This window comes from Jatropha curcas, chromosome 4, assembly GCF_041381405.1.
Source record: "Jatropha curcas cultivar XTBG-Jc1 chromosome 4, XTBG_Jcur_1.0, whole genome shotgun sequence".
Classification (NCBI taxonomy): Eukaryota; Viridiplantae; Streptophyta; class Magnoliopsida; order Malpighiales; family Euphorbiaceae; genus Jatropha; species Jatropha curcas.
Window position 1 is genome coordinate 24,746,324 of NC_143154.1, and position 27,933 is coordinate 24,774,256.

A 27,933-nucleotide genomic window follows, 5' to 3' on the forward strand; every position below is an offset into this window, starting at 1 on the left:
CTTGTATCATCTACAAATAAATCAGAAAATAAGTATGAACGAGAGAACACAATCCCGCTTGGTTAGATACCCAATTACTGGAGCTGTCTTGCAACGCTCCAACTCCATTATTTTTATCTTTAGCATAAGCCTGAACATGAAAATAATGCAAATTTTGATCACCATGTTGCAACCAAAGCGATTTAGACCTTTGCTTCCAATATTTCTCTTCTTATGCTAATTCAATATTCAATTCAACTTACAATTGTCGAACTTGACCACTTGTATTACCATTAGACGAAAAATGTTGATCCTCAAGCAAACATTTAAGTTGAGTAATTCATTTCTTAAAATTGTCAGGCAGCCCCAATGCCCAACTCTTTAAATATGCACCATACAAAGAAAATCGATCTTAAACAAGCTGGTTACTAGAGCTAGACCAGCTACCTTCAACAACAAGAACCAAGTCAGCCTATAGCAACCAAGAAATTTCCAACCTGAACCTATGTTTGATACCTTCCCACCGAACATATCCACCTCGAGTCTAAGAGGAAAGTGGTCCAAAATAGAAGCAATAATAGTTGATCATTTAGAACTTGCAAACCTGAATTGCCACAAAGCAGAAATGAGACACCAATCCAGGCATTCAAGTTTAAAATCATTCGTTTGACATCCTTTTTTCAAGTATAGCCAAACCTAAGCAAAGTCAAACCAATAAGACCACAATATTCAATAGTCTCCCTGAAGCCATTAATCAAATTAACCAAGCCATTAATCAGGATTCTCTAAGACTTTGCCATAAAATCAACCACATGAAATAATTTAAATAGGAACAGCTTGTTACCAATATCCTCTATGCGTTTCCCCCTTCCTGGTCTCCATAGCAAAGACATGGTGTTGTGCATGGATTAAAAATCAATATTTTTGTCCATCAGAAATCGCTCAACAAAGCAAAAATTCGTGTCAAATTCTAGGATGGAGGATCCCCACTGTTGTACCAAGACTTCATCGTTCTCCATTTTAGGTAACGACAGATTTCACTAACGAGTATTCCATGGAAGCCGCAAAGATAAATGGACAAAGAAAACCCTAGTTAAACCCTAAAAAACTTGCATGAATCAAGAGAGAAATTTACATACACGCAAGGCTTTTTTAATAAGTGAAAAGACCAAATTCCAAAATGAAACAACATCCAATAGTGGGCCTTGGGCCCGATGAAGCTAGTCCAGTCCGGGCCGTAAAGTCAAACCGGCCCCCTTGTTTCACTTTCCGTTTGTCGTCGTTCCATTTTCAGCAGCAAGAGAGCATAGTGGTTTTCTTCTCCTAGTGTGTCTCTCTCTCTCTCTCTCTCTCTCTTTCTTCTTCGTTGAAACTACAAATACCAGACCAAGAAAAAGAGCTCTGTATTCTTTTTAAATTTTTCTGTTTATTCTTTCTCTTTAAGGAAAATGGAAAACCTGAATATGGCGTTACTCTCATCCTCATCTTCTTCTTCTCCAAAATTGGTTATAGGTTATCCTACCTCTCCGAAAAACCCTATGGTTACTCGGCAAGTCTCCAAAACCAAAGCCCTTCCCTTCCATCTTAGAAATTACAGGATTGTCCCTCGAAATTCCAGAACTTTCATCTCTGCCCTCACCCACTCTCATACTTCCGGTGGCAGGCCTTCAAGAGTTTCGCAAATTAGTAAATTTCAAATTTTGTCTATTCTCACTCGAACTCACTCACTTCATCTTATTAGTAAATTTCAAATTTTGTCTATTCTCACTCGAACTCACTCACTTCATCTTTTTGTATATTTGAACATACACTAATGTGTAATTATTATTGATAATGATTTCATAGGGAGATTAGGTACTGAACATTTTGCGAGTATTTCTTCATCGAATGGTCAGCAAACTTCTTCAGTTGGGTTTAGCCCACAACCAGTGCCACCTCCTTCTTCGCAATTGTTAGTATATTTAATAATAGTTTTCATTTTAATTGGCTTGGAGCTTGGATGATCTTAATATTCTTATTTTTTTTTTTTCTTTTTTTTGCCTAATAATGTTTGTAGTGGTTCACCTCTGTTTTGGGTTGGAATTGGTGTTGGGTTATCGGCATTATTTTCATGGGTGAGAATATGAACTACTTACTGATACCCAGTTCACAATTTGTTTACGCATGCATATGTAACATCTGTTCCGTATGCTTCTTTTACTTTCTTTCTGCTGCTTTACATTAAAATGTTTAATTCATTTGCAGGCGGCTTCCAATTTAAAGGTGAGTGTTTCTCTCTTGTAAGGTACACATATCTTTGCTTTCTGTTTAACTTCTTTGTATTGTTGGCTGCATCTGTTATGAAGTAATTCAACTGATATGAAGGAAAATATTTGTTGACATCCTGGTGCTTGTTATGTGTTGAATTTAAACTGTTTATTCAAAAAGTGTATATTTTAGATTACACTAACTCTGCTGTGTGCTTACTTGGGAGTCCTCGGAATAATGTTCTTTAATTGTTTTTTAGAACAAGACAAAATATTATTGAGAAAAAAAGAAATGAATGTTCATAAAGAGACAAGAAATCCTCCATAACTCAAGAAAACAACCAACAACTAGAAACATAAAACAGAAGCTAAAAAAGTAATGCACTTAGATCAAGTGGGATAACCTCCAAAGAGACCTCTCTGAAGCTCTAGAAGCGTCAGCCTATGCAAAACCCAATAAAACCACCTTGGCCCCCAACAAATTAACGGACATGTTCTTATTCTTACCTTTATTTGCAACCCAAGTTGAACCAAATAAGTTTTGACTAGCTGAGATTGCATTGACCCTTTTCCTCCATAAGAACTACTCAATCTCGATCTTTTAATTAGCTGTTGCATTATGTATGATTTTTGCAACACTTCTGTGTGTGAGATTTTTGGTCCAACTTTCTCTTTGTTGTTACTTAGACCTTTCTTTTCTACATTGTTGCGTTCATAATTGGGCATGGCCTGCCAAACAATTTAGTTCGCCCTTCCTCAACTTGTAAACATTGGATGTCATCTCCATCAAGCTTGGGACATACTTATTTCTTATCTTATACTAGTTATTTTTAGTTATTTTTGTGCATGCATCTTAACATCCTTGTTCTGACCATTCTTGCATTAGGATCATCTCTCTCTTTTAAGCTGCCTGGCCTGGTATTCATTCCATAGAATGTTATTTGTTCAATCAAGGCTTTATAGAAATTTTATGTTTATTTCGATTAGGATTAGAAGTGGATTAATTTTTATTTTACTTGCCTTTTTTTAAAAGAGAAAATCTTGAGAAAAGTGATAAAGACCACCATTCATGGTCTAAATCTATCAAAGTACTTATCTTCTCTTGGATGATACTCTAATACTGATTATCCTAGAAAGATTGAAGAATCAATTTGGGGAAGGTGGAGAACTTCATGTCATTAATATCATCAACAACAAAAGGCGTTCATATGTGATAAAGGCTCTCTATTATTTGTACCTTAAGATTTTGTTTGTGATAAAGGCTCTCTATTACATTGGCATTTTAAAACTTGAATTCAGTTATTATCCATCCTTGGAACTATTAGAAAATTCAAGAGTATACTTTAAACTATGGTTTAGGGCTCCTTGGTATCCTTTGAAGTCTTATTGAATGAACATGTGTTCTTACTTTAGGTTAGGAATATAGTGTTTGCTTGGCTGTTCCTTAATTTAATGAGTCGAATGTTAGGCTGTTGTCAGTATGAATTCTACAGGTGAATATTTGTCACGTGGTCTTAATATTTGGGCCTAATTGGGATAAAAGCTAATTTGTTGGTTGTCAAAATCCTAATGGGGTTAGAATATGAAATATATTGAATTTCTGGTGTCTGAGTAACTTTATAATGTATTTTTGATGTTGATCGTGATGCTTAAGGTGTTCTACTGTGAACCTTGGGATTCAATCTTATAAATAATTCTGTAAGCAAATGGTTGTGATGTGAGATATGATTTTGTTCCATCAAGTATAAAATCCTAAATCCTCTGCAATGTTAATTAAATTTCATTTTTATCTCGGACATATATTTAGAAATTAAAAGCTCAGAGTTCTTAACAGTTAACTCTAAGCCAATAAAGAAGATATTTTTGGTCATAAGCAAATTGGTCTGCGTGGTTGTTTAAAGCATATGTCGCTACCGCTGGTTTAGTCTTTATTATTATTTTTATCATCATCATCATCATCTAATTCTTAGGTGCTGCATGCACTGCTTATTGCATAGCAGATATAAATTAACCCGTCGCTAAATTCTATTACTGGCATTCCAAATTCCTATTATCTAAAAGGCTATTCAAATACTAATATCTGAGATTTCTCAATTACCAGGTCTTTTTTCCTTCAATTAACTATCAAACACCATTTCAATACTTCCTAGATTCTGTTGTTGTGGTGCAATATAACAAACCAAATTGGTTTCTTATTTTTCTTTCATCTTTATACCACCAAAAAAATGCACTTCATTTCCAAAGTACTTTGCATCGAATTCCCCGCACATTTTTCTAATGCTTAAATCTTTGAGAGGAGACAAATCCTTGCAATCAGGACTATGATTCCTGTTGCTGAAGATCCCTGCTTTTGTCCTAAAATTGTTGCTGAGTTTTGATAACTTTAGATCATTTCATCAAGTTAATGACTCTATGTATGGCATTTTCTTATTTCACAGTTTTTTTTTCCCTTAGTCAATACTCTTTAAGCTACCAACCATTGAATGGAAACATTATTGAGGACACTAATAGCAATTGTGTTTAGATGTTATTTTCAGCACTTGATGAGGTTATCAAACACTCTTTCCATTTTAGTCATCCAATACGTTTCTCTTGTGCAACCTGTGCCTGAAATTTTTAAACGAACCAATGCTTGGTTATAACTGTTACTGTGGGTCAAATGAAACAAAGAAAGAGTTTGAATTACCAGATTGAGCATGAGCATTGAGCTAGAATGATGATACATGTTTGCTGGTTCATATCATGAATTTTCCTTGCTGCTGCATCTTCGTTTACTCTTTCTCCAAGCACATATCAATATCTCTGTCTCTGCAGATTAGTACATTTGGGTATAAGTTTGCTACGGATGAGATCTTTCATTGCTGTATAATTTGGTCATGACCAGTATTGCAAGTCTTGTGGGTACACAGGAAAAAATCTCAACCCAACAAATATAATATGTGATAGTATAAAAATAGTAATACATCTCATGCTATTTTGTTCTGCTGGCGATTGGAATATGGGAAGCTAATGTGTCAAGCACCTCCTGCTACAAGTTATTGTAAAGATAATTTAATATGGAAATTAACTTCTGGAGCTGGATTCAAGAATAATCCACATATCATCTAAATTGTGTATGCTTGAGGTAGTCGAAGAACCGCATTTATATGAATTTTGGACCATTCTTTAAATATAGCATGCGATATAGTGCTTTGTAACTGGAGATGGGTTAATCATGCAGAATAGTATTTCTGGCTAGAAAAATTTAATGGTGTAAGTTTGGTAGTGTGATCTCCTTTTCTCACTTTTCGCTACAATGTATATTTTCTTCCCAAAGAACATAAACAAATGCCCTTGTCCTCTATGAATTTATTTAATTTTTTTATTCATTCTGTTAATAAATTTTTTGATGAGAAATTTTTTATTCATTCATTGTTTCCTTTTTGACTTATGACAAGAAATGGTCCTGTCTCTTAAATTTTGTCCTCTTTTTAATCTTTGTGAAGCTTTTATTTCTATTTAATATGATAAAGTCATTCCCATTTGCCTTTGGATTGGTAGGTTTAATCCATTCCATTTGGTGCATATGGATCTCATTGCCTTAGTTTTGACACTTATTTGAGTTTATTATTTTGTCAGTATGCCATTCTTCCACCCGTGAGGATATAAATTTTCTCTTTTAGTTGTTAATATAATTCAAAAACGTACACTACTGTTTTAAGAAGATTCACTTGTTTGGTGATTGAAATCTATGTTTCTTGTTCTTCTGCCATTATCCTCATCAAGTTTGTTCCATACTTCCATATATTTTAAAGTTTTGACATTCAATCATTTTGACATCCAATTTCAATTTTCATGATTTTACAATCTTGACATATTTGGTGCATGCCTTCCTCTGTGGATGGTAATCTATTTGAACAACATTTTTTTCTACTTCTCTATCCAATATTTTTGTTTCATTTCCCCTTTCAAATATTGAAGCTGTCCTACTGGATTTAGTTTGGCTTCATGATTAAGTGAAGTTTCTGGCAAGATAGATTTTGCTTGAGCTGGTTCAATTCTTCTTGGAAAAAAATAAAGAATTATGCATGCAACTTTTAGAAGTAGCTTTCCAACAAATAATAAATCTTTGATTGTCATTTGTTTTTTCTAGTAGAAACAATTGCACTTTTCTTTTTCCCGAGTACACTATTTTTGTGGCCTGTCATGTTTTGGTTCTTTTTGTATCCCTCGTGTCAGATAAAATAATACAACTCCCCTTTCTAATAAAGGAAGTTTGTCAATAGTATAACAAGAGAGTCTCCGTGTTCTCATTGTTATAAGCTTGTTGTGGATATGTATTTGGATATCCCTCTTTTAAGAATAGCTAAAACTACAGTCATATTATACAAAATTAACTCATCTTTTGTTTCAGAAATATGCCATGCAACAAGCTTTCAAAACTATGATGAATCAGATGAATACACCAAATAATCAATTCAATACTCCTGGCTTTTCTCCGGGCTCCCCCTTTCCATTCCCAACAACTCCAACATCAGGGCCCATTAGCTCACCGCCATTTCCAACACCATCTACAGCTGGACCTGCTTCCACCACTTCATATCCAACATCATCAGCATCAATGGGTGTTTCCTCCTCTTCTCCAGTTGCTTCTCGACCTGGAATTACTGTAGATATTCCTGCAACAAAAGTAGAAGCATCTCCAACGACTGATGCCCGAGATGAAACAGAGATAAAGAAGGAACCTAAGAAATATGGTAAAAAGATATTTGCTTGTTAATGCCATAGATCTTTTGCAAGAATCTTTAGTTTCCAGTACAATGAACATTTTGAAATAATTGGGTTTTGGTTTATGAGGTTTGCAAATGAATGTATATGCATATAAGTTCAACTGCAACTGCCTGGCTTTGAGCCTTTAGCACTTCCTATAGAGTTTTCAGATGGTAAAGTGATTCTTTATTACATTACTTATCAATGTTGAAAATTGGAGACTCACTGATCGACAAGCTTAAATTTCAAAGTCTTTCCAAATTATTTTGAATTTGACATAGGGCTCATTAAGAGTTGGCATTTTAGAGATTGTGGAATCGGGTTACAAAGAAATTGTTCACATTGCTCATATTTGGACATTGTGTTGATGGAAATAACTTGATGATTCCCTTGCTGTAAAAGGGTTTTATGATGTGCCCCATAAGCACTAACATGGACTGAAGGTTATGCTATCATAGACAAATGTTTGCACATAGAGATTCAAAGATGGATTACATCTTGTAATGAAATATGAATGGTCATCTTTCTTAATGCCTTGTGGTGTACTTGAGTTTGCATCTTGAAAAGGCAGAGTATTTTTGTTTGTCGTTTATTCATTAGTTTTCAGAGTTTTACGTGATTGGGGCTTTTAAAGATTGTAGGTCCTTTGCAAATCTTTTCTGAAAGGAAGTCTAATGCAACTTATACTTACAGCTTTTGTAGATGTCTCTCCTGAAGAAACCTTGCCAAAGAGTCCTTTTAGCAGCAATGAAGATATTTCAGAAAGAAGCTCATCCAAGGAGGCTCAGTTTGCCCAAGAAGTATTGCTTTGTCTCTAACTTTTGTTATTTCTTAGCTATATACTGTATTAGTATGAATTCATAATATTTTGATGGGACCTTATATTGAAGGTTTTTCAAAATGGAGCTGCTCCTAACCAGGGTCCTAGTGATACTGGGAGTTCTCAATTTACACGTGAGTAAAACTTGCAGTTTCCCAGTGCGGTTTGTGTTCGTAAGATTTCAATGTATGAATGCTAGCTTCTTGCACTTAGCAATCATCATATCGAATATCTAGATTAATCTGGTTCTAGGTTGAGGCTTTATTTTTATGACTATTGAAGGGAAGCGTAGCATTGGTTGATAGAGGGCTGGGTGGCTCGCAGATGCAAGGTTGCTTTATGTGTATGTGCATTCATTTCTATTCACTCTGGATAGCCATTACATTGTTCGAGTGAATCATCAATCTAGATCAAAATTCGTTGCCATCCACTTTTTATTATTCTCATAAAATGATATGAAGAAATTTTACATTCAAATCAGCAGTTATCATTTCTGTTCAATTTGAGATGGAAGTTTAATTTTAATTTGATGTGGATTTGGGGTCCAATATTCTGCTTGGCCGCCATTTATTGCCTTGACTTCTAATTTCTTTAATGATTTAATATAATCCTAAATGAGTCCATATTTATTCATGGATAGGAAAAGCGGGCTCTGGCTTATCTGTCGAAGCTTTGGAGAAAATGATGGATGATCCAACTGTGCAGAAGATGGTTTATCCGTAATATATCTTCTTTACCTTGAAACTTTTTTGCATTTCTAGTGTGACTATCCTTTGTGTCGATGCTCTATTCTTCTTACATTCCACTATTTGGCGGTATGCTTGTCAGTTCTATTAGTTGCATTACTCTTCGTTTGTGTGACTTACAACGTGATTCTTTTTGGGCTCTTTATAAGTTGGTTACATGTGTTTCTTGTCTTTTTATCCTTTTAGATATTTACCTGAGGAGATGAGGAACCCTTCAACTTTCAAATGTAAGTTGAATCTCCATTAATGTATATTCTCTTATAAAGTCAGATTTGGGAGTTTAGGTGAAAATCTGATTTACTGCAGCCAGTTGTATTTGTTAGATATTCATGTCTTATTATTCGTATTTTAGTAAGATTATATTGCATTACTACGTGATTACAAGACATGCAATATGTTTTTCTAGTCTTGCTTTTCTTTTTTCTTTTCTTTTCTTTTCTCTCTCTCATTTTTGTTTGTACTTCGTTCAATTGTCAACAAGGTCATAGCTTTCAAGAGTGACTCATGTTGTATATAAAATTTCCATTAGTTCTGTTTATTTCAGCTAATTGCTGTGTTTTTTTTCTTCCATGCCAGTGTAAATAGGACCTAGTCAACATGTTATTTAATGAAACATAAATCTTGTTGTGATTTTTATAGGGATGCTTCAAAATCCACAATACCGTCAACAACTGGAAGAAATGCTGTAAGTCCCTTTTCCACCTCTACTGAAGCTTTTGATTTTGTTCAAGGATGCTTGATAGTTGATATTCTAGTGCATGCATTCCAGGTCTTATTGATGTGGAATCTATTGATATAAGCCTGTTGTTCTGATATTGCGTAGCATTTATAAACTTGGTGACCTTGGAAATTTTAGAGACACATTTCATCATCCTTTTTTTCAATGCTGCAAAACTTGTCGTATATTTATGATTTCTTAGATTTCAGGTGCTGTATTGCATTGTAATCTCTATTAATTCCTTGGTGTGTTCAGTACAAGATTGAGATTACAATGATGATTCTGTTTGTATGGCATTTGCTTTGTTTAGATTTGGCTTCACGAATACTAGGGAGATGCTTTGAATTTTGTGTTGTTGGTGCTCTTAGATTTGATGCTCAGTTAAGTCTTTGATGCAGAAAAAGAATCTGAAAATGGGTTATGCTTCAGAATTATTATGATAGTGTATGTTATAGTATTTTAGAGTCTTATTTATATCTATTTAGATAAATTAGATGCTAGTTTATTATTTTAAATTTAAAGGGAATTTTGTACACTTCAAGCTTTGTTGGAATGCCCTATTTCTGTAGGATTCTTTATATGTATTTTGTCTTAATCTTGAGTCCTTGTTGGGTTGGTATTTAATTTATTTTTGAGAATCCACATCCTTAGAGGATGTATACAAATTTTTGTAGTCCTTTTCTTAAAGGCTTAGAAGTTCTAAGTCCTTTCCACAAAAGATTAGCTTTAGATTTAAGTCCATAAATACCTAAGATAAATACCCAAGACTAGTACTTTTAATTCGGTTTTGGGTTAATAAAATTACTAGTGGTTATGCTTCTTCGAGTTGTGTGGTGCAATTGAACCCTAGGTGTGACTAGAGCTGGCAATTTTCAACACAACCTGTTTAAATGATATGACACGACAATATATAGGTTTGGGTCATGAATGGGTCAACCTGTTTATGAGACACTTCGAATGGTTTCTTAAGCGGGTCGACGGTTGAGCTGCCTAATCCATTAATTAATCATGTTCATAGGTTAATATAAAATATATAGAGGTGTAAATGAGCTTAGAGCTTGAGCTCCCCATGCTTGAAGTTCGACGAGCTTGGAAATTTTGAGCTCGAGCTTGGCTTGAGTTCGGCTCAACCCAAACCTTGTTATTTCGAGCTGATAAGGCTCGACGAGCTTTCGAGCCGAATTTTATTAGGTTTGAGCTCAGCTCGTTTGCTAAACAAGCCAAGCTCGAGCTTGATTCAAGCCAAACCTTTTCAGACTGAGCTTGAACAGCTTGCAAGCCAGTTCAACTCATTTACATCCCTACAATACATGACCCAATTAGATCTACAAGGAACTGTTTAATTTGACTTATTTATTTAACGGCTTACACAGGTTGTGTCATGTAACCTGTTTATTGATATGATGTCTGTGAAAGCGTTGAGAGTTTTAAGACATTTATTTGGATGGGTCGTGTTTGGGTTGAGCATATTTTTTTAATACTTGTGTGTTGACACAATCTGTTTATGATGCGAAAACATGAATTGCCAGCCCTCAGTGTCATGCCATGTGACCTTGGATGTGATACCTAAGGAAATTTAGGTGTGAAGCATAAATTTTTATATTTTTGCTATTCATCAAGTTGTTTTTCACTGATATTGTTCATGAACACTGGTCACACCGCTCTACTTCCTCCTTTTGTGTTCTCTTTGCTTCTTTAACATATTCCCATATAATCCCTAATTGTTCCTTATATATTTACCCATTCTAAACCAAAATCATCTGATCTAATCAACCCGCAAGCTATCCTACTTTCTGGCTTAGTTGGTTCTATAAGGCTCCATATGTTTCAAAAGAAATATTTAACCAGAAAATATTTACCTTGTTTTAGAGAATTGGTCAAGGAAAATGTTTTCTTGATTAAAAGGAAAACTGGTTCATTTTTTTTCAAGAGAGGAAGTTATCCTAAAATGAAAAATCATTTTCTAGACTTTAACAAAATCATAATGGAAGGAACCTATAGTAGAACCAATTGAGCAAATACAATTTACAATTTCATGTGCATTATATTTCAAATTAATCAATATATAGGAAAATGTTAAGTTTTTATGTGTCCAAACATTTTTTAGTCTATATGCTAAATAATAATAATAATAATAATAATAATAGTAATCTCCGACTGATTTTTAAGTATTGGAAGCAAACAAAAGTTTCCAGTGAAAAATGGAGCCTAGAGTTGATCTCCTTTAATGTGATGCCAATCAGATGATGGAGATACAATTTACCTCTTCCACGATTATCTCACTGTGGGATTGCTTCTGTCTATCTGAAATTCAGATGGAGTTTTTGTGTGTTGAGGGGTGGGGGAGGAAAGTAGTTTGCTTGCATCATCCTTGGCTATCATTGCATTTTGGTTCTTTCTCTTTACACATTTCAAATTAATTGTTGGTGTATCATGTGAAGGCCTCAAAATAACCAATTAAAAACTAGATCTGACTAGAAGAGAAAGAATCACGATATTAGTAGGTTATTGTGGTGATAAAGATGTAAAGAGGATATGAAAAGGGATGAGAATTGAAGTATTTTCTTGTGTTATATCTGTTTGGTTTGAGAATCCTTAAATCCACTGAGAATGAATTTTGGGTCTTGGGTCTGACTTCTATATCCTTCCTCTGTCAAGTGTATATTACCTCTGTTCCTGGGGTTTGTCACCCATTCACGATGCCTTTGCCAACAACATACATGTAGTCTTATTAGGTGTTCTCTCCACAGATTCATGGTTCTTCTCCTGAACTGGAAAAGATGTTTCTAGTTACCATTGACTACAAGTTGATTGTTGATTATGTTATATAATTGTATAGGCGTGCACTGATGCACACAGACTCACAGTATTGCTGCTGAGCACACAGACCATATGGGATAGTGGGAGTGCAAACCTAAACTCTATTTATATGTGGATGAGCTACCTTATGTACTGATTCCAATTTGGGGAGTATTTCACTGATTTTTCCTCTGATTTAGTAGAGTCCAGTTCTTTATCCTTATTCATGCAAGCAAATGATACTTTACGGTTTAGGAGAGGGGTTCTCGAGTAATATAGATGCACAGAATAACTTTTGTGTTCATCATTTCTTTTTTAACATCTGCTTTATGCTTTGATATAAGAACTTCTGTTATAGTATCTCCTTAGCACCATCCTTCAAATACTAACTTATGGTATTAATATATAATACCTGCTCAACATAATTAAGTCTTTATCTCAGACTAGTTATGTCATCTATACTATTAAATGATTTATCACCTTAGGTCCATTGAGTTCCTTTTTTAATGAACCTAGCCTGAGATAAATGGATCTAAGTTCTTTGTTCCACTTGTTTGTTTCAGAAATAATATGGGTGGAAGCGGTGAATGGGACAACCGGATGATGGATTCCTTGAAAAATTTTGATCTCAGTAGTCCTGAGGTTAAACAACAATTTGGTGAGTTAAACACTTATATATTTTTTTCCCTTTACATTAATGTGCTGAAATTTGACAAGTTGTCATATTGACAGTGTGATTGTATTTTTGACTTTCCAACTCTCCCACTCTCCCCCTTCTTGTTACTATATGTTCTCTCTTCCAGTTTACTATCTACCATCAGTCCTCAAGTAAGTTACTGCATCATCAATCCTGAAATGAGTTAGTGCTCCTGTGGTATAATCCTTTATTAGATTGCTTATTTAGCTCTCGAGGTTTATCAGTTAGCTTGGCCTTGTGTAACAAATTTTTTTTTTTTGTTTTGTTTTTCTTTTTCCTTTACAAGAAATTGTTCTTTAGTAGATCATTTAGTATATAAAATTGGGCCCATGATCTCTAGAAGTGCCTATTCTTCGTCAATGAATAATTAAGACATGAGGATATAATATCAGAATTCAACTTACCCTTTGATTACAGGATTTATGTAGAGGATGCATCACGGCTATCTGATTTATTCAAAACTTGCTTTATTGTGTTCTCCAATATGATTATAGTTATGATGCCTAATATTTTACATGGTTAATTTTGTCTTATGTTACTATAAACTTTGCATGGTTACAAGATGAGAATTGGAGAGGTGGGGGGTATTTTTTGAAAAGAAGGAATAAGTCAAACTAAAAGCTTGGATTCAAATATTATATTCAGTGCAACATGAAGTAATTATTTATTTTGTCTCCTTACTCATGGTGTCTACATTTTGCAGATCAAATTGGCCTTACACCTGAAGAAGTAATCTCAAAAATCATGGCCAATCCTGATGTGGCCCTTGCATTTCAAAATCCAAGAGTTCAACAAGCCATAATGGATGTATGTCCTAGCTAACTTATAAATTTGATGTTGCCATTAAAATCAACTTATTAATGTTTGTTTGTTTTGCAGTGTTCGCAAAACCCACTTAGTATAGCCAAATATCAGAATGACAAGGAGGTAAAGCCAAACTCTTCTCTTCTCTCTTCTGATCTCAGGCATGCTTGATCAATCAAATTATTATTATTATTATTATTATTTAATATTTTTACCAATATCTATTTTTCTTCTAAAAGTCTAATATAACATGTTATGTTTCCAGTGAGTATTTAATATTCAAAATGTTCATTAGTCAACTTAAAGGTGCTTTTGGCATTAAATTACTTGAAATAATTGCGGTGAATTTTTAAGAGATTGCAGATAATTTTTTTGTTTTTTTGTGCACTCTATTTTGCCACCTCGGATGGTGGCATTCTTGTCTCCGTTAATCGTACATTTAGTTTTTTGTTTCCAGTGAACCATTTTGGTCAATAGGACATTTAATTACGTGTATAATGAAAATAAATGATATTCTATTTTCATTTCAGGTTATGGATGTCTTCAACAAGATATCAGAACTCTTCCCTGGGGTTACAGGTTCATCATAGTCCCGTCTCATCATTCATGCACAACAGCTGTTCCCATAGCTAAATTCACCGGCAGATTTCCAGTGGGTGGGGCAATTGGCGCCTACTGGATTCTCAGTGCTGATATGAAAAGCATTCAAAATTTTTGATATTCCCCCCTGTTGACTTTTTTGTGAAATAGAGCCTAGTTTTAGTTTAAGTTGGAAAAGATACTGAGATATTCTTATAACATAACTAAATAATTAGCATTTCTTCTATGTTAGAATCTATCTCCCAGAAATGGGCGCACCTTGATTTTAAGGTCATTAGTTTAGCTAAATGAATGCAGAGAGGTAGCCAATAAAATAAAATCCATCAGATGTACAACCAAGCTTATGTTTAGAAGGATATGATAGAACAGAACAGAACTATAGACTATAGAGTGTAGTAGAAGAAATGAAATGAGTATTGTATTTTATGTTTGGTTGCAGAATTGGAAAGTAGTGTATTATAACTAAAAAACTATTTCTATATTTAGTAAAGTTTAAGTAGAATTTGTTATGATTAATAAAATTGACAGAATGGTAAATTGACAATAATCACAGTAGGAGAGAATTACTTTGTTGTGTGGTCACAATATTAGTGACAGAATTATAAGTTGCACAAAGTACTAGTTCATAATGGTTATTGGTCTTAAATTCTATGCAAGATGTCATCAAGGGCCACAACAATATTTCCATAGTATTGCCATACACGCGAGCCATCTTTGTCTCTTGCTGCATAATCTAGCTGCAGATTCAATTAAAAAGAATATCAATTCTCTCAATAATATTTTCCTAGTAAACAAAGATTATGGCCAAGAGACATGATTGAGTAAAGGAGACTTGCATGCATGAAATAATCAATTCAATAACTAAACGCTTAATGCAAAAATTTGACCTTTGAACTTTAACTTTGGTTGATTATCCTTGTAGCCTCTTGAATTTTACGAGGGTTCAATCATGACTCTACACTTTTATAATTCAATAATAACCACACCTTTTGCCAAAATAAAATATCTTTGCAGGGGTTCAATTATGACCTTATACTTTCACATTTCATTTTGGCGAAAGGCAAGATTATTATTGAAATGTGAAAGTGTAGGGTCATAATGAGTTCTTTACAAAGTTCAAGGCGCTACAAAGATAATCGACACAAAGTACATGGTCAAATTTATGCATTAGACCAATAACTAATCGTTGTGAATAGCTTGGAAAAGGGAATGACATCACTGTTTCATCCTTGAGATGAAAAGTATGACCATTAAAGTAGTTAATCTTCACCATGTCCATTGCCTATGGACTATGGTGCTAAAATGAGACTTGACTTAAATGAATCATAGTAATAGCCTATTTGGCACGCTATTTCAAACGTTGTATTTTAGAATGTTGTCTAGCTATTCCAAAATTATGTGAATTATTTTTAAACAAGCTTTAATGATCTATAATCAACATTTCCACAAACTTTTCTTTTCTTTTTTTTAATAATAGCAACTCGACCTGTAATGGCAAATAGACCAACCAGAGTTCAAACATGCAATCTCACAAGGTAATGACAAAACAGCGAACAGCCCAACCCTTGGAACATACTACATCCCTAGGTGGCGAAGAGCCCACATTGAGGTGCCAAACCTTTCCGTCCGCTGTGCTACCGAAGGTTCTGGGGAAGTCAAAATAGGAGAACACTTATCTTCGGTAGACTTACTACTTGGATGCTTTTAACAGTTATCCAACCTTACATGACTGGAGTTCAAACATGTGACCTCCAATACCATTGATTCAAAGCTAAAAGAATGTGAAGTGAACTAATGCATGAAGCATCCTACATGTATGGTTTTGGGGAGGATTACTTATGCAGCTTCCCATGCTTTTGCAGAGAGGAGTAACTTTATTGTTACACCAAAATCACCCTTTAATCCAAAGCTAAGCATTGATAAGAATTTAATTTTAGTGTACTATAATTACAATTCAAACACGCATTTTGAAAAGGCAACAATCTACTGTAAATTTATTGTTATAGTGCATTGAGAATCATAGAATCAACAAACAGAAGACGTTTAGCATAACTTACCTTGGTAACATTATTGAATAGATCAGAATAGAGCTTCCTCAGCTGAGGCCTTTCACTTCCAGGTTTACTTTGAATTATGGTATAAATGTCGAGTTTCAAGTTTGATGAGCTTCGTCGCAGCTCTTTCTGAGCTTCACGCCAAGATTCTGACTCTAGCAAACCTTTAATATCTAACAAAGATTGAGCATGGTCTCTAATTACACTCTCTGCCTCTTCAATTGTTTGATCAGGAGCTACCATTCTCATATCCAACCCAAATGCAATTTCTGGTTTCAGTATTGCTTTCCTTGCCAATATAACTGAACCAACTGCAACTATTGCTCCTATTCTTCTATTGATATTGGATTGGAGAAGCTTCTGAGGAGACATTATCTCTTTGGAGTGAAAAGTGGGTTTTAGGCAGCAGAGTAAGGTTGGTAGATTTTGAATTGACACTGAAGGTCTTAATGCCATCTCTTTTTTCAGAGTAATTTGACTACTTAATACTCCAATAGAATATCAACTGCACAAGGGGAAAGAAAGTCATCACTCATGGCTATTTTTATCTTTGTAGAAGAAACTGAACTTACAGAATTCAGACAACTGAAATACATGTAAGATAATATACTTCTGATTAGTAAGAATGGGAGCCAATTTTCATGCCTGAAATACCCATAAAATTAGAAACAAAATAAGGTATCTAAATGCAGTAAGCTACCATCATTGCAAGGTTATCTGTCATGTCCAGCCTTCCTCTTAACTAATCTAATTGCAAGTGATAATAGTGAACAGAGGTAAGAAAATGAACAAAGAGATATAAAACACATTTGGGTTTCTCCAAGCAGTTTGCTGACTTCAAATTCTTCAGGGTTAATCTTTGTATGATAAGAATTAAACATCAAAATACTTAATTGGGTTTTGATTCCAAAGGAAAAACAAGGGAACAGCAATAGAAAATGATTCCAAAAACAATGTCAAGAGAACCAAATCATGAGACACCAGATAATTTGTTATTCCTATGATTCAATAACACGAGTTCTTCAAAAGAACAGGAAGGAAGGGAGGGAGATAGAGAGACAGAGAAAGAGGTTGGAGTATCATACAATAGACTTACTAGTTGGCATTATGACTGTGATGAGACTTCCATTTCCCAGCAAACGAAAAGCTTATCCATTTGAACTAAAAAGGCATTTGACAGAAAAGACAAGTACCTTTTTGTCAGATTTTATTTTCCTCTCTAGTTTTCCTTCTATTTTTTTTTTTTTTTAATATTCACCAGAAGTCAAATTCTCATGATAAATTTGTATCTAAATTATAGTTAAATTCACTATGAAGCGTTAACTTTTTACTTTAAAAAAAAACCATAAAGAATTTAACTTAAGATTTGGTTGGCACTTTTGAAATGTCAGAATTTTAGTGTTGATTATATTTTTGGAAAAAAAAAAAAATCAAATCCATAGCGGAAAATAAAAATCACAGATATATACCGTCCGATTGCATCCGCACAATGCCTCGAGTACAGCTGCAACTACAATAGCATTCCAACTGCCGAAATAAATAACCCACAAAACAGTTTTGCGCGCGACTCATTTGTGTCTCCATTTCAGCGACAAAAATGCGTAGAGGTCCTTCCTTTTCACTCCTCTCTATTCTATTCAGTAAACCCTAATTAAACCCTCAATTTCCCATTTTCTGTTATTTTCACATTTTTCTCTTTTTTCTGTACATATGTACACCTATGGAATTGCCCTAGGTCTTGATTGGTATTTCTTTTTTGATTTAGCGTGGTTCTGTTTGGTTGCCGAGAAAATTTCCAGCAAAAAGAAGTGAATATTTATGTGTGATTTTTACAGGGAAGGAGAATGCGATGGACACTGGAAAAGAAAGTCTGGCCGAAATGTCAATTGACGCAGTAGACAAACTTGTCAGACGTGTCAATGGGCGTAGGTCATCAGGGGCAGGAGGAAATGGCAAACAGCGAGTTGATGATACAAGAGTTACATGGAATGATTTGGATAATTCCATTGATGGAGGGAGTTTGAAGGATTCTTTAAGAAATAGTGAAGGAGAAGCTGAAACAGATGATATTGATTGGGAAGATGGTTCTACTCCAATTAAGGATTCTTTGAATAATGATAATCATGTTGGTGATGATGTATCTAGGACGGTGACTATTGAGTTTAGTGAGTCTCCTGATTCTGCAAAACGGAAGCCTATTCGTCGCGCCACTGCTGAAGAAAAGGTGAATTGAATTTCTTTTGATAATGTGGGGCACATGGGATTTTTTGACTGAATAAAAAGGTCATGTCTTTTTAATTTTTTTTAAGACAACCTTCTCCTGCAGGAATTGGCAGAGCTTGTGCATAAGGTTCACTTACTTTGTTTACTTGCTAGGGGCAGAATAGTTGATAGTGCTTGTGATGATCCTCTTATCCAGGTTGGTTGTGTCTTCATTATTGTATCACAAACGTTATTATCACTCAAATTTTACCCTTTGTTTATTTTTTGCATTTTTTTTCTTTTATTTTTGCGAAGCCTTTAGTCTGCAATCACCTTCATTAATTTCGGAAGTCCTCTGTTTCAGTCCTTGTATGAGATTCTTTGTTTGATTCTTGTCATATAAAGGTTGCCTTTGGATGTGCAACCAGTTCCAAGTCTTTGAATTTGACCTTTTTGGGAAAAATCCTAGAAATAAGTAGTGTGCTTTTTCTCTTACAATGATAAAATGTGTTTCTTTTTTAGAACAAAATTTTATTCAAATAATGATATGGAGATGGACAATTTTATATTTAATCTTGCAACTTATCACAAATTTTCAAACAAGTAAAATAAAATATAAGGTTCCAAATTTGACGAGATATGATTTACTATTTCTTCATTAATTTTTATCCAATAAAAGCAGTTTTTTTTTATTGATTTAATTCACTTCTTGATCTTGGTGAATTTCAAGAAAAATTGGAACTTGTAGAGGATGGTGAAAGAAATTCTTCAACCAAATATTGGAGAATGCTTCTTAATTACAACTTTTTTGGTATTTCAAAGTCATCCTCAAACATATTTTGAAATTATTTAATAAAATGTAATTGTGGTAAATTGTTTTATAATACTTTTTTTATGGTATGTTTCCCTTTTGAAAATCAAGAGAAGTGCGCCTACCGTGTTCGTTTAAAATATTTGTGACAATTATTTTTTAGTTACAACAAGCTATATAAGATTCACAAAGACAGTTGTAAAATTCCAATATCCCACGTGAAATTTCCTAATCCCTTTAAGATTATGACAATCAGTAGCATGGTTAATTATGATAACTATTGTATCAATATTCAAAGCTTCAGATAAAAGTTAGCAACCATCTGTATATATAAGGATGACACACTACAAGTTTCCTTTCTCGCGCATACACACGTAGACTTGTTCAGTGCAATCATTTTCCTACAAGTCTTATTATAGTGAAATAGGTAGAAATATCAATATTATTTTAAATTTAAATGATGATGGCAGGCTTCTTTACTCTCTCTACTACCAGCACACTTGTTGAAGATACCAGAGGTCTCAAAACTTAGCGCTAATTCTTTATCTCCTGTTGTCAGTTGGGTACGTTAGTCATATTCTTGCATAGAATAAGCATAATATTCTTGGTTTCATTAGCATCACTTGCTCTATCTTATTTATCTAACTTCTAGTATTTTAGTTTCTTAACCCTTGTAAATTTTGCAGTTTCATAATAACTTTCGTATTAGAAGCTCTACCAGTGAGAAGAGATCATTTCAGTCAGCTTTGGCCTTTGCACTTGAAACTCGTGAAGGAACTCCAGAAGAGGTAGCATACTAATATCTTATACTGGAATGTGCCTCAAGGTTGTGGAGTTTTCCCTCTATTGGATTTGATGTAAAGTCTTGTTATTTGAATAAGATGTTCCACATTTTGATGATTAATTTTACTGATTTTAATCTGCAACCATTTCTTCTCATGGATATTTATTGCCAGAAAATAAAGCCTTGGAGGCCTAGCAATCAACGAGCTTGATTGAAGCTTCCTTTTCTTGTCTCTTAAACATAAAAATGCGTTTAACAGAATGGTTAATCTAAAAGTGCACTAAGGTGTGTGTATGTGATGTCCAAGTATGAAAGCTTATTGGATTAATTAATTTGATTAAAACATCAGATGCACTTCCTCTTCATTTTTATCCTATGGTACCTATGTCAGATAAGATTCTTGCACATTGGCAATCTCAACAGAAATTAATGAGAATACATCCAGACCTAATTTTAATATTTTTTGCTGAAGTTAATTTGATGTTTTTCAAAGAAAAACTTACCAGATAGTGAAACAGTGGAAGCAACATATTCTTGGTTGTTTTCAACTTCTTGTGACAGCTTCTTCAACTGATGGTAGATTTGCATCCATGGGTTGATTTTAATTAGCTTTATCCATTATTTTATTGTCATTGTGCATGCAATTGGATCTGATACATATATATTGTTTCTCTATTGATCCTACACTAGTTTCAATGATTATTATCATCTGGATCAGTTACCATCCAATATACCAGATGATCAGAAAGAATTGCAGTTCAGACGCTGTCTTTGTAAGAGTGGGATCAAAGAGATATCATATGAATATATTAGTCATTGTTCTAATGGCAGAAAAAAAATAAAAGGTTCAATATTTTTTGCAGATTGCAGCATTGTCTGTGGCACTATTCAGAGCTTTGAAACTTACCACGCGGTACAGTGTTATCATTGTGATAAGAATGGTATATGATGATTGCTAGTATATAAATATTTATATCGTCATTATTACTAGTTTCAGCATGTTGATCTAGATTTTTGTGGCCAAGTTTTAGCCACTCCAATAAAGATCTAGGGTAGGAAAACCTGTGAAATTTCAAAATTATTACTGACTTTTTTATATTTTGAATATTAAAATATAGCTGTATGAGTTTTAAGGAACGAAAGCATGGTATTATATTAATTCTGCTGGAGTTATGCAACACGGTTCTAAATTTTAATCTGTAGGAAGCATGTCTCAGGTTCAGAAGTTTTCTTTTGTTCCTTTCAGGAGTTAGGTTCTTTTCTTCTTATTCTCTTTTCAGTTCTTAGATCTTTATTATGTGTATGATCTACCGCATTTGTTTTTTATTGGATGTTGCATGGGCTTGTAGATTCACATGGGTCTACTACTTCGATAGGAGTGGCTTGGAGTGGAGATTGTTCTTGAATTTGTTGGTAGACATTTCTATTTTGGGTTTTTAACTAAAGTTTATTTATTCAAATTAGTCTACTAGGTTATTCAATTGACTCAAAATAATTGTTCCAATTAGTCTATCTCTAAAAAGAGTCATATTTTGTTGTATTTTGAGTTTAAATGGAATTCCCATGCCCTATTCAAGTTTCCCTTAGTAATTTCATGTGACATTTTAAGTGGAATAATCATGCTGTATAGAAATTGATACTCTTTTGCACATAAGTAATTGGAAGTATGCACCAAAAATCTATTTCATTCTTAAAATTTTCACCAGAATTTTCATTATATATTCATCTTGAGCTAGGATGTTTTCGTTCATGCTTCTTCATTTCATTTTTTTTTTATGAAGATATTTTGTCGTAGAAAAAAGATTTGTAAGAAATTCTACTGTCCTGATATTCACCATCTAGAAGTTTTAAATCAGTGTCTTTTTTTCTTTTTTTGTGGGAATCAAAAGTCATAATTTGTTTTAATTGAGGTATATTTAAACACCAAATCATATTAACTTAAGACATAACTGTTTTCAGGTTTGTGTCCATTCTAGATGTTGCCTCCATAAAACCTGAAGCTGACAGATGTGAATCCTCAAGTCAAGATACAAGCAGAGTGAAAAGAGGGATATTTAATAGTTCGACATTGATGGTAGATAGATCAGAACAGGTCCTTGAGTCTCCTGTTAAATCATTCTCATGCAATGAGAATAACACCATCCATGAAACTTCTCTAAAGGCTTCTTTCAAACGTAAAGATAGTCATCCAAGGAGCAATAAGACTCATTCTAATGATTGTCCTACTGCAGTCAGATTGGAAAACCAAGTGACAGATTCATTTTCATGTGAGGCGCAGGATAAGATCTCTGAATCATGCATTAGCACAAAATCTCAGGGTTCAAAGAGGAAAGGTGATCTTGAGTTTGAGATGCAGTTGCAAATGGCTCTCTCCGCAACAGCAACTGCTAATCCTCAAATTAGCATGACATCAGATGTGAGCAGCTTGATTAGTGATTCATCGAATATCTCTTCTCCAGTTAAAAGAATTAAAACAGTTGCAAGCGAACAATCTTCTTCCCATGGAATCTCCACTGCAGTTGGATCAAGGAAAGTGGGATCTCCTCTGTATTGGGCAGAAATATACTGCAGTAGAGAAAACTTAACAGGAAAATGGGTGCATGTGGATGCTGTAAATGCAATTGTAGATGGAGAACAGAAAGTTGAAGCTGCAGCAGCTGCATGTAAAACATCTTTGCGATATGTGGTTGCATTTGCTGGCCATGGTGCTAAAGATGTGACACGCAGGTTTTAAACCCTCTTATTCAACTGTTCTTTCCTTTGAAATTCTGATGTGCAATCACATTTTCAATTACTGCATTCGTTGAGACTAAATTTAAACATGAGACCTACGGCAACCTTTTCCTGATCCTATCCTTCGGCACTTGATTTCAGTAGATTTTGATAAACATGCTTTTTAATCTGCCTTGTTGAAATGTTGCACCTAATCTTCTTGTATTCTTAGTGCATATCATGCACAGAGCCTTGATTCCTTGAGATATGTTTCTTGCTTGGAAGCAGAGCGACTGTGGGGGAAAATAACTGTTATAGCGCTGCTGGACTTAGGGTAGTTTTACTGCCATTTACGGTGTTTTTATCTAGATATTCAGTGTTTATCATGTTATTATCAGTTTCTTTGTTAGTGGGTATTAGTGGGGTAGTTAAGCAAGTTATTTATCGTAATGGGTAGTTATTAGTGGGTAGTAGGTAGTTTTAGCTTTGCATTTAGTTGTTTAAAAGGTTGTGATATCGGGAAAAATGTAAGCATAATTTTATGAAAAGGTTTTGAGTTCCTAAAACTCAGATTGTAGAGTTCTGTCTTAACAGGCTCTAGGAGATTGCAGATTCTCTCTTAAGTCTGTCACCATTGATAGAAGGAAGAAAACTCCTTCTAAGATACCCATCTCAAACCTTATCCCCTAATTCAAAGACCCATAACTAGATCCAAATTTGGGACCGTAACATTTGGTATCAGAGCCTGGTTATGGGCGACTCTATTCAAAAACAACTTGATAGAATTTTAACATTATTCCTACAGGAGCAAGCTGCCAACAAAGTCCGACATGAAGCACTAAAATCCAAATTAGATACCCTCAGCTGTGTTTTTTTTGATTTAAAACAAACATCAACAATGGATGGGAGCAGCCATAGTCAAGCACCGATAGCAAAGGCAATAGGTTCAGCCGGTCTAGAATCTCCAAGGGGCACTACAATTGTTTCAAAATTCACAGAGTTGGATGTTCTTGGACCACCTATGAGGAGTAATAATTTAGGAAAGTTGGCAAAATTGGAACAACCTAAAACTGCCGCAGAGCGAATAGTTTTCCAGCAAATGTTTCAAGTCTCAATAGTTGTGTGTATAGAAGATAGAGCGGAGCAAACGAAAGAAATAATCAAACATTAATCGTTAGCACAATTAGAGGGTCTTGCTTGTGATTTGGCAGCCTCTAAATGGGAAGGGAGTGGGAAGAAGCAATTCGAGAATGACATAGAGGAAACATTAGAGGAGCCATTTGATCCAGGAATATTTAATTAAATATGGAAGCACAATAAACAGCTTCTTATTTACAGAATAATAGAGGGTGATAAGGATTTTGTTTGCATCACATTTTTACAAGTTGAAGATTGCATGTCATCCATCCTTTGCGCTTGAGGACAAGCGCCTTTTCGAGGGGGAGTGTAATGTTATGGCGCTGCTGGACTTAGGGTAGTTTTACTGCTATTTACGGTGCTTTTATTTAGTTATTCAGTGTGTATCATGTTATTATCAGTTTCTTGTAAGTGGGTATTAGTGGGGTGGTTAAGCAAGTTATTTATCGTAGTGGGTAGTGGGTAGTTTTAGCTTTGCATTTAGTTGTTTAAAAGGTTTTGATATCAGGAAAAATGCAAGCAGAATTTTATGAAAAGGTTTTGAGTTCCTAAAACTCAGAGATTGTAGAGTTCTCTCTTAATGAGCTCTAGGAGATTGCAGATTCTCTCTAAGTTTGTCACCATTGATAGAAGGAAGAAAACTCCTTCTAAGATACCCATCTTAAACCTGATCCCCTAATTCAAAGACCCATAACTAGATCCAAATTTGGGACCGTAACAATAACTCTCAGTTACCTTCCTTTTCTTTCAATGATTTGTCTCAGGAGAATTTTTCTTAATCTTCTAGATATAAAAGGACAGAAAATGCACAGTTAGATTATATGGATGCTAATTCAAAGTTTTTCCTGGTTAACTCTCTAAAGCATTTATTCTTCCTTTCTTCTTTACCCCAAAAAGGGCGGAAAAACTGTAATTAAATACTATTGTTTATGAGCTGCTGTTTATATAAATATTGTCATTGATGCAGGTACTGTATGAAGTGGTACAAGATAGCACTACAGCGAATTAACTCAGTTTGGTGGGATTCAGTGTTAACCCCATTGAGGGATTTGGAGTCAGGAGCAACTGGAGGTATGGTCCATTTGGAAAAACGCCATAATCATGCCTCAAAAAAATAAAATAAAATAAAATAAAATAAAGAGGCATGAAGTGTGGTTGATTATTCCATATCAGATAATTTTCTAATCAATGTTAATTTGTCTGGCAAGTCAGGCTCCTTGGAAGTGTCTGAAGTACCTGAGAGGAAGATTGATGCACAACCTTCTGGAAGGAACTCCTTTGTTGCTAGTAGAAACTCTCTTGAGGATGTGGAGTTGGAAACTAGGGCTCTAACTGAGCCTCTTCCCACTAATCAGCAGGTACAGTGATCCATGTGAAGATTAACGGGATCTCTGAGTTGCTCTGCAAATTTTACAGAACTTCTCATTATCTATATGCAGGCCTATAAAAATCATCAATTATATGCTATTGAAAGATGGCTTACAAAGTCTCAGATACTTCATCCCAGGGGCCCTGTTTTGGGTTTTTGTTCTGGGCATCCAGTTTACCCTCGTGCTTGTGTGCAAACACTCAAAACAAAAGAAAGATGGTTGCGTGACGGGCTTCAGGTTAAAGCCCAAGAACTTCCAGCAAAGGTTCAGTGCAGCTAATATTTAATCTAAGGTTTAGGTTTATTATTTATTAGATAGATGGTTTTTTTGTTATAATTTTTTTAATAGAGGCAGTTTATTTCCTGAAGGTGTTGAAACAATCTGGAAAGCTTAAGAAAGTAAAATCTTCAGAAGATGATGAATATGGTGAAGCTGATCCTAAAGGAACTACAGAGTTATATGGGAAGTGGCAACTAGAACCCTTACAGCTGCCCCGGGCTGTGAATGGGATCGTTCCAAAGGTGAATTCTGGTCATGTTCCTCTATAAATATATCATGCTCTGTTTTCAAATTAACAATTAATATTGAGCCATGCTTCTTTTACTTTTTCTCTCTTTTTCTCAACCAGGAGAAGCCAAGAGTTATTTCCCCTTATTCTTCTCCGAGAAATTAGCATATTTCAGATAGCCTGACATTACTTTTTTAAGTTTTGTTCCTTTCTTGGTTTGTGTAAAAATACTTTTTATATGTACTTGATTAATAAAAAGAATCTTTTTTATAGTGGAAGGTTAAAATTGTTTGCAATTTTGCTCCCAATATATGATTACTTGAATAGGACCTTGAGATTAAAAACTATTGACAAATGATTGAATTGTTTAATATTTGAAGGTACCATTGAGCCTGTGTCAGCACACATATGTGATGATCTAGGAAAGAAAAGTTTTCTTGAAATTTTATTGTGTAGAAGTATATATGACATCTTAAGCCAGACTTGTATACAAAAATTAGATTGTTATTCTGGTTTGGTGTAAAAGAATTTTTTGTGGAAGTATATGGAATCCAATGTCCAATGGCTTTCTTATATTTTGTTTTTTTTTTCTATACGCTTATTGGGTTGCATGGTAATACGATTTGCCTACTTCTGTTCTATCACTTTTTGAAACCATTTGAGAATGCAAAATGCACTTGAAAAGTTCATTTAACCAAAAAAACCTTTTGATTTCATGTTTTTTTTTTTTTTTAAATTATACTATATTATCACCTGACTGATGAATTTGAATTGGAGATTAGAATGAGCGTGGTCAAGTTGATGTGTGGTCTGAGAAGTGCTTGCCACCAGGGACCGTTCACTTGAGACTGCCAAGGATATTTCATGTTGCCAAGAGATTAGAAATTGACTATGCACCAGCCATGGTTGGTTTTGAATTCAAAAATGGTCGATCTATTCCTGTCTTTGAAGGTATTGTGGTGTGCACTGAGTTCAAGGATGCAATTTTACAGGTAAATTGTAATTGCTACATGTGGTTGATTCGGCATATCGTTTTGATGGATTATTTTGCACTTCACCCACTTATACTTTCTGCACCTTCCTATGCTTAGATTTGAAGGAAAATGAGAAACTAGTCAAATGGCATGTGAACTTGTTCAATGCTAAATATTTCTTGTAATGCGGTTCTACTTAATGTCGCAAATCTTTAGTCGCTATAACATTTTGGGACACTGATTCAGGAGAATAGCTGATTTCTTCCAACTAAAGAGACAGTATGCACTCGCGATGAACCTTTTAGTTTTTATTCGTTACTTAATCCTACAAGACGATAAGTTCATAACACCCTATAGGTTTCGTCATTAGCATATTAGTCCCTACTATTTTAATCCTTGACGTGACATTTGAGCTTATATAACACTTCGATCCCTGAAAATTTTGTAATATAATATATTTTAGTCATTGGAGTAATTATGTTGTAAAATACTCTAGTCTCACTCAAAATCATGCACTTCTCATTGAAGTTAGTTTGGAAACTGAAGTGCTAATCTTGAAATAGCGGAGGCTGAAGTGCTAGTTAATGAATTGATTAGGGGGTGTTATAGTAATTTACTCTTGCAGAAAGTCATCCAATCTGAAAATTGTGTTTGCTTCTTAACCAGGCATATGCTGAAGAAGAAGAGAGAAGAGAAGCTGCAGAGAAGAAAAGAATCGAGGCGGAAGCTCTTACTCGGTGGTATCAACTCCTTTCATCGATCATAACTCGACAAAGGTTAAACAACTGTTACATGAATAATTCATCATCACAAATGCCAAGCAACATCCAAGATACAAACAACGCATATGTTAATAGTAAAACCGACAAGCAATCGCAGGAACTTCGGGGAGAAGACATGAGAAAGCCTATATCACTTGCTTCACAACTGGTTCTAACAAAAGATCATGAACATGTATTTTTGGCAGTAGACCAGAGCTTTGATGAGGAGACTTCAGTGAGGACAAAACGGTGTTCTTGTGGATTTTCAGTCCAAGTGGAGGAATTATAGAACCATCATTTTGAATCCATCTAAGTACAAGTCTGAGCTTGTAATTTTGCCAGGGTGGAGCCCTAATATTTTTGTTGTAAAGGCTCCAATCTTGTCATGTAACATTGTGCACCCAATTTTATTTTATTTTCTTATATATAAAAATATCTTATTATTTGGAGTAATATTCTCTG

The 27,933-nt window shown here is 34.5% G+C and overlaps 3 protein-coding genes across 5 annotated transcripts; 2 read left to right on the forward strand and 1 right to left on the reverse strand.

Moving 5' to 3' along the window:
* Window positions 1–1,263: 1,263 nt before the first annotated feature.
* On the forward strand, window positions 1,264–14,599 carry TIC40 (hydroxyproline-rich glycoprotein family protein). Its single transcript, XM_089720864.1, has 14 exons — window positions 1,264–1,665; window positions 1,825–1,930; window positions 2,036–2,093; window positions 2,224–2,241; window positions 6,619–6,961; window positions 7,668–7,774; window positions 7,865–7,928; window positions 8,435–8,513; window positions 8,727–8,767; window positions 9,180–9,225; window positions 12,621–12,715; window positions 13,458–13,561; window positions 13,634–13,681; window positions 14,089–14,599. Exons 1-14 carry the CDS (start codon window positions 1,428–1,430, stop codon window positions 14,146–14,148), a joined length of 1,407 nt encoding a protein of 468 aa, XP_089576990.1. The 5' UTR covers window positions 1,264–1,427; the 3' UTR covers window positions 14,149–14,599.
* Window positions 14,600–14,614: 15 nt separating this feature from the next.
* Window positions 14,615–17,460, reverse strand: PQL3 (PsbQ-like 3). 3 transcript variants are annotated; one of them, XM_012222434.3, is made up of 3 exons: window positions 17,309–17,460; window positions 16,216–16,717; window positions 14,615–14,895 (listed from the first exon to the last, which is right to left on the reverse strand). In XM_012222434.3, the coding sequence occupies exons 2-3, from the start codon at window positions 16,666–16,668 to the stop codon at window positions 14,800–14,802; spliced, it is 549 nt and encodes a 182-aa protein (XP_012077824.1). In that variant the 5' UTR covers window positions 16,669–16,717; window positions 17,309–17,460; the 3' UTR covers window positions 14,615–14,799. The 3 variants fall into 3 exon arrangements, with proteins under 3 accessions (XP_012077824.1, XP_012077825.1, XP_012077826.1); XM_012222435.4 differs by having other exon boundaries at window positions 17,298–17,441; XM_012222436.4 differs by lacking the exon at window positions 17,309–17,460 and adding an exon at window positions 16,913–17,291.
* Window positions 17,461–17,722: 262 nt separating this feature from the next.
* On the forward strand, window positions 17,723–27,924 carry RAD4 (DNA repair protein Rad4 family). The gene is made up of 13 exons (XM_012222433.4): window positions 17,723–17,852; window positions 18,048–18,436; window positions 18,539–18,631; window positions 19,696–19,788; window positions 19,912–20,013; window positions 20,873–20,922; window positions 21,969–22,736; window positions 24,826–24,929; window positions 25,071–25,216; window positions 25,298–25,492; window positions 25,597–25,749; window positions 26,519–26,728; window positions 27,377–27,924. The coding sequence occupies exons 1-13, from the start codon at window positions 17,810–17,812 to the stop codon at window positions 27,758–27,760; spliced, it is 2,730 nt and encodes a 909-aa protein (XP_012077823.1). The 5' UTR covers window positions 17,723–17,809; the 3' UTR covers window positions 27,761–27,924.
* Window positions 27,925–27,933: the final 9 nt, after the last annotated feature.